Source organism: Pholis gunnellus (genome assembly GCF_910591455.1).
Source record: "Pholis gunnellus genome assembly, chromosome: 17".
Taxonomy (NCBI): domain Eukaryota; kingdom Metazoa; phylum Chordata; class Actinopteri; order Perciformes; family Pholidae; genus Pholis; species Pholis gunnellus.
In genome coordinates this window covers 13,580,612-13,587,506 of record NC_136544.1, presented here as the reverse complement: position 1 = coordinate 13,587,506, position 6,895 = coordinate 13,580,612, and the positions used below count along the sequence as shown (strand labels likewise).

The 6,895-nt window shown below is 41.3% G+C and overlaps 1 protein-coding gene across 1 annotated transcript; it reads left to right on the top strand.

Annotated features, from left to right (window-relative positions):
• Positions 1-14: 14 nt before the first annotated feature.
• slc5a11 (solute carrier family 5 member 11) lies at positions 15-6,892 on the top strand. Its single transcript, XM_079177707.1, has 16 exons — positions 15-108; positions 925-1,064; positions 1,254-1,325; positions 1,488-1,592; positions 1,699-1,758; positions 1,850-1,954; positions 2,089-2,194; positions 2,301-2,381; positions 2,470-2,675; positions 3,342-3,477; positions 3,696-3,803; positions 3,896-4,046; positions 4,757-4,925; positions 5,205-5,420; positions 6,012-6,186; positions 6,307-6,892. The coding sequence occupies exons 2-16, from the start codon at positions 945-947 to the stop codon at positions 6,531-6,533; spliced, it is 2,037 nt and encodes a 678-aa protein (XP_079033833.1). The 5' UTR covers positions 15-108; positions 925-944; the 3' UTR covers positions 6,534-6,892.
• The last annotated feature ends 3 nt before the right edge of the window (positions 6,893-6,895 follow it).

Sequence of the window (6,895 nt, the reverse complement as noted above, 5' to 3'; positions counted from 1 at the left end):
TTTTGGTGTGTGAAGGAAACTGTTGAAACAAACACAAGATTCCTGGGATCATCCTCATGTTTGTCTCAACTCGGCTCAAGGAAACACTGTGTGACAACTGACTACGAGGTGAGTTTATTTATCGGGTAATACTCTCCAATACACCGCCTGCAGATAGTAAGAGACTAACTTTTCATTGATCTGAATTGCTGGAAAATCTCAATATGTGAAGTGTAAAACAACCGTTTATTGCCTTTGATAAAAGTACAGCCAGTTTAATAAACATGTCTCCAGTAACAGAGACATTTTAATATTATATAAATGTATTCTGAAATTGTGGCTTTGAGTTTAGAGTAAGATACAGCATGTCTCAACCTCAACTGGTCAGTTTTAAAGCATTGGTTCACAATTTTTCAAGATGACGAGTATCTTCATACACTAGTCAGGTGCACATATGTAGATTTAAACTGTTTTCCCTTGGTGTAAACGTTCCTCCTGTTCTTTCCTGCTGTTAAGCAATCGCTTCAAAATTTTATATGATGGGGGATAAAATTGCGTCATCACGCAAGTGTTTATCTGATGTTGACACTTGAGCAGTCTGAGTTGGACAAATCATCTTCCTGTTTCAATTAATAACAAGGCATTATGTTTAATAAACCCATATGTTATGTCAAGTCTGTACATACAAAGCAACTATCAGTCGAATAATTGTGTGGGAGAGGTAGAATGTAGCATATAAAAGAAAGAACGTACCTCAAAATTGTACATAAGGGCTGCACACAAGTGCACTTAGTGTAGTTAGGACACACGAGTGATACTTTTTCATGACTTTGGAACCTATTCAAGACTAACTAGTCTTCACTTTTGATAACTGTACTTACTATCACAGCTGGGGACAGAATTTGTTAATTTCTTTGATTCCACAAACGACCTTTAACATTACAGAAGGCCGACAAAAGATCAACATGCCCCCGTCTCCATCACCGTCTCCATCACCCTCTCCAAGCAGCAGAGATCCCCTGGGCACTGTGGATATAGTTGTGCTGGTAGTCTACTTTCTGCTGGTTCTGGCTGTTGGCTTCTGGGTAAGTAGAAGAAAAAAAAACATGTCTAATACCTTTTTACTGAGCATTCTTGCACGTTTTGAATGGTCAACATGAACAATCATTGATGCAGCAGTCCTCTCTCTCTCTGTTGGGGATCCTGGTGTTTTTTCTGGTAGTTCTCTTGGAATTATACCTTGAAGACATATTTTCCTTTTTTTTTCCTACCAGTCCATGTGCAGGACGAAGCGCAGCACGGTGGATGGATACTTCTTGGCTGGGAAGAACATGACCTGGTGGCCAGTGAGTCAAACAAATCTGTGTTTTTTGGGGTTTTCACAGACTGCCAGACAAGCCACACTAACTCAAGAATGTATTAACACTTAAAAAGTTAGAGGCAAAATGTTCTGCTGGTCAAAGTGAACTACTGAGGCGATTCTAATTTTGGCTCTTGTCTTTATTTAGGTGGGTGCTTCGCTGTTTGCCAGTAACATTGGCAGTGGTCATTTCATCGGCCTGGCAGGGTCAGGAGCTGCTGCAGGAATTGGGGCTATTGCATACGAGTGGAATGTAAGAGATTTTATATATGCCCTCAAGCCATTTTAATACAAATACAAGTTTAATATGAAATGAGCTGTTTCTAAAGAGTGTAAAGTACATATTTGGTGTTGCACAGGGTATACTGATGGTGCTGCTGCTGGGATGGCTCTTCCTGCCCATTTATATCGCCTCTGGGGTGAGGCGTCTAAACATCACACATGCTTATGCATTATTTTTGCTAATGTATTCCTTTATATATAATCCTCTTTGAACTCTTTCGTCTCCAGGTGATGACCATGCCAGAATATTTGCAGAGGCGTTTTGGTGGTAGACGAACACAGCTGTTTATAGCTGTCCTGTCCTTATTTATTTACATCTTTACAAAGATATCGGTATGATACAAATCCACAATAATGCTCTAGTGTTTCTACGCTGTAACAAATTGGTATATTTCTTATAAATCTTTTGTGTTTGTATTATCTTGTAACCACCACTTGTTCCTCTGTGCGTGTGTGTTTTTTGCCAGGTGGACATGTATGCCGGTGCATTGTTCATTCAGCTCGCATTACAATGGAACATCTACTTAGCTGTGCTGATGCTGCTGTCAATCACTGCTCTCTACACTGTAGCAGGTGACCTTTCTCCTTCCCTCGCCATTTTAAAAAAAAACCTCTCACTTAGGAATGCGACATGATGCTGTTTACTGCTTGTTCTGTTGTGTCACTGTTTGTTTCCTAGGCGGTCTGGCTGCAGTTATCTACACAGATGCTGTTCAAACTGTCATCATGCTGGCCGGAGCTCTCACCCTCATGGCCTTCAGTAAGTCAGATCTGTCTACACGTGACACCGTCCCATCACCAGCACTTTTATGTTCCACTTTATCTGACCCCGCTGTCCCCCCGTTGAGGCTTTGCCGAGGTCGGAGGCTGGGATGCTCTGATGGATGGATACCCCAACGCCATCCCTTCGATACGTGTGCCAAACTCAACCTGTGGCATCCCTCGAGATGACGCCTTCCACATATTCAGAGACCCGGTGAACTCTGACCTGCCTTGGCCCGGGGTCATCATAGGCATGTCCATTCCCTCCATGTGGTACTGGTGTTCTGACCAGGTACGGAAATACAAATGTAGCACTTTTTCTAACAAATAAGAGCAAATGAAAGAATAAAGAATTAATACTGCAGCAATCAAGAATGTCCAAATAGTATACAAAAGATTTAAATCAGGATATATAAAAGCGGTCTTAATTCTCATTTTATTCATGTGCTGATTAGAGAATATAGAAGCCTAGAGTTGCCAACATGGATATAAAAAATGGGTTATTTGTTTTACTTTTGAAATTTCACAAGGTCATCTATAAAAGATGAAAGTGTAGTTTAGTGCTTTTCACTCTGGTTTATGCTTATCCTCTGATGTTTAGTTTTTAAAAGTCCTCATCTGAAAATCCCCATCATGAGAATTTGGCATGTTTTGCTCCTTAGAGAAGTTAAAAATTCCTTTTATACAATATCAGAGAGATAGCTTACCACGCAGTCCAACCTTGAAACAACAAAACACAGGAGTGGTTTTTAATGAGCATTTCATTTCTCCTCAGTTCAGCATTTCTAATCTAATCTGATCTTATTTGTGCACATAAAACCCTTACCCTTAATACCTGCCAGACTGAGTTTCAACTGCAAGCTATGTGATTTCCTTATCCATTCTGATTAGAACGCGCCCTATTAAAATGTACTTAAAAGCTGCTGTGTAACTGAGGGTCAGCTGTGGTTTTCTGCAGGTCATCGTGCAGCGCTCCTTGGCTGCTAAGACCCTGACCCATGCAAAAGGTGGCTCACTCATGGCTGCTTATCTAAAGATTCTGCCTTTCTTTGTTATCATGTTGCCAGGCATGATCAGCAGGATACTTTACACAGGTACAGTATAAAATGTATGTTTTAATTAATCACGACAGCAACCGGGAAAATGTTCTTGACACTCGCTTAATGCGAAACTATACATGACTTCTGTTAATTAACGTTATAAATGTACTAAAGGCTTAATCGGGACTGGTTCAGTAATGATTCAGGTCATGTTGATGTGTTGAGAGTTTTAATGTTTAAAATTGTTTGTGTGTTTTCATGATATTGTGTAGATGACGTGGCGTGTGCAGACCCTGAGCTGTGTGATCAGATTTGTGGCAACCCTGTGGGTTGTTCAGACACAGCTTACGCCAGACTGGTCATGGAGCTGCTGCCTGCAGGTGAGATGCTTTTCTCTTGTTACACCTCCGGTACTGTCTTTGGCTTTCTATATACATATTTTATGCCAATCTTTGCGTGTTTTCCTACCCAGGGCTTCGAGGTTTGATGATGGCGGTAATGATTGCCGCCCTCATGTCCTCTCTGACCTCCATCTTCAACAGCGCCAGCACCATCTTCACCATGGATCTATGGAAGACTTTTCGATCCCGGGCATCCGAGTGGGAACTTATGATTGTGGGCCGGTAAGTGACCACCTGTGGACAAGCAGGCATCATCCCGCAACCCAAAACATGAACCTGGTTGCCGCATGTATGCTGTATACTGCAGCCTGCAACAATAACATGATGTTTAACATATCAAGAAAGGTCAACATTATTGATTATTAATGATTATAATAATTATTTATGCTCATTATTTAGCTAGTTATTAAACTTACTTATCAATTATTATAATTTTCATTTATTTATGCATCTATATATTAATTTCTCCTCCTATTCCTCGAATGTCTCTGCACCTACCTCTGCTCACAGCTACTCACATACAGTAGGAATATATGACACACTTACACAACACACTCAACCACTAACAAAAACAACCACAAATCTGGACAATATTCAAACATCACATCTGTTTCATATGTCTTATGTTAATGTCTGTTTGATTAACAAAAAGCTGAAAAACAAATAAAACCACACATGGCATTATAATGCACTGGATGAAATCCCCCACAAAATTGCATATTAAATCATTACATTTTACTCTCATGCGCACTCAAACCATAACTCCTCTTTCCACATTTTCTTAAGTAATAAGAACCAGATTTTCCTTTCTAGCCAACACGCACGCACGCACGCACACTTTCTATTCCTTACAAGCTGTTCTGTAATTTAATCTCCAGTATACCACGTCCTTGCAGAACTGAATTATCTTGTGTTTCATGTGTGTGTTGCAGCGTGTTTGTGCTCGTGCTTGTGGTGGTGTCTGTGATGTGGATTCCTGTCGTCCAGGCCAGTCAGGGTGGGCAGCTTTTTATCTACATCCAGTCCATCAGCACTTACCTGCAGCCCCCAGTCTCCATCATCTTCCTCGCAGGCTGCTTCTGGAAGAGGGCTAATGAGAAGGTAAGGCTGTGTCTATATGCTCAATGGTAAGATTGACCAAATCATTTTACATCAAGAATATTATGTTCTATTTTTCTTGCATGAATAAATAAGTATCAATGTTGGGTCATATTCTACATTGAGACGGTTCTATATGTAATGCATTTACTGTCAATCACAGGCTTTACACAATGTTAGTTACCGCACTTATTAGATGTATAATCAGAAATAATGCGTTCATATTTATGAGGCGAAATGTGAGAAATCTTTTTTGCGTCTTCAGACCTTTCTGTTTTTTAGGGTGCATTCTGGGGCCTGGTTGTCGGCCTGTTGGTGGGCTGCACCCGCATGTTGTTGGACTTCATTTATCCTGCGCCCCTCTGCTATGAGGACGACGACAGGCCCGGGGTGTTGAAATATGTCCATTACTTGTACTTCTCCACGTTGCTCTCCTTCATCACACTGGTTGTGGTGGTTGTCGTCAGCCTGACTACAGAGGAGCCCAAACCAGAGCAGGTGAAGTCCCTTCTTCACTTTCATTTTCTCTATTATTCTATTCACATATATGCCACCCACATTGATCTTGATGGGGGGGAAAAGAATGAACCCTTCTTGGCCTACTGATTCAGATGTAGAAATTAACTTTGAGTTTTCATTGTAAGCAGACCAAAGGGTTTAGATTCGGTGCTTCTTTCCCCAAAACATTTTGTGCGTAACTAAAAACATAAAATGCATAATTCTTTTAAATGTGTTTCAAAAAAATCAGTTTCAAGTCTTCTTCCATTAATGCTGCTGCACAAAATACAAAAAACACAAGGAACTGCTCATTTGAACTCCGCTCTACTGCACCACAAGGGGTCAATAACGCTGCAGGATACCTTTAAGGAAAACTGATATTAGTTACAGTACAGCGAAAAAAAATAAAACTGTACCCTGGATCATCATTTGGGTCCTTCAGAGAAGCATTGCAGCCTATTTTTGCTGTAAATCACACCTGACTTAAACAGCTTTAGGAGCACTGACACCCTGTCTAATGACTGCAGGAGAATAAATCAGATATTCTTAGATCCGTGTAAATTCACTTTTTGCATATTTTTCTTTGAACAGATTAGCCGCCTCACCTGGTTCACCAGGTTTGACCCGGTGGAGCCCAAAGATCAGGTCTTCTCAGTGGAGCGGAGCAATACGAGCTTAGAGGTGACCCCTGGTCAGATACATGAGATGGAAGTCACAGGAACAGAGCAGGAGAGCAGCAACGGAAAAGCATGTCAGCAAAGGAAAGGTGGGTCTCCGTCCTGCGTTGCCATTACACTTTTTCATTTTTCCATTTGTCAGTCCTGCCGGTGAACACACCCTCTCCCCACTAGTCAAGTGTTTCCTTGCTCCCTTCTGAACTCTCCAGACTCCTCATCATCCGTGTCCAGCGTCCAGAGCCAGTCCAGGCTGATATCTGCCATCTACTGGATGTGTGGGATGGAGAGAAGGAAGGAGGGAGTTGATAATCCTGCGACGCGTCCTGCACAGGCTATCGGTTCTCTGGAGGAAAAGCCACGACTAAGACTCATTGTTAACGCCAACCTCCTCATTTGCCTCTCTGTAACTGCCTTTATCATCGGCTACTGGGGTTGACAGGCAGATCATGACGCTCTCAATGGACACTTGGTATGTGGGGCGGGTAGAACAGAATGAGAAGAAATTCTTTTTCAGTTTTGGTCCTAAACTGACAATAAAAGTATACATCTTCATACAGCGATGCTATTTCCTTCAAAACACACTGTTTGCCAAGTTTAACAATCCGTTTCATTTCTGGTACAATTTCAGAACATTGATGCCTGAAAGAATGCTTATGTCACATATTTTGAGAAAAGCTCATCTCATCTTTTTGTAAAATAATTACAGCAGAATAATATACTTAAACCGACTACGATGACTGACGCAGGTGAAGTCTTTTTCAGGCTTTGCATCCACCTTTGTTTGAGGATCAATTACAT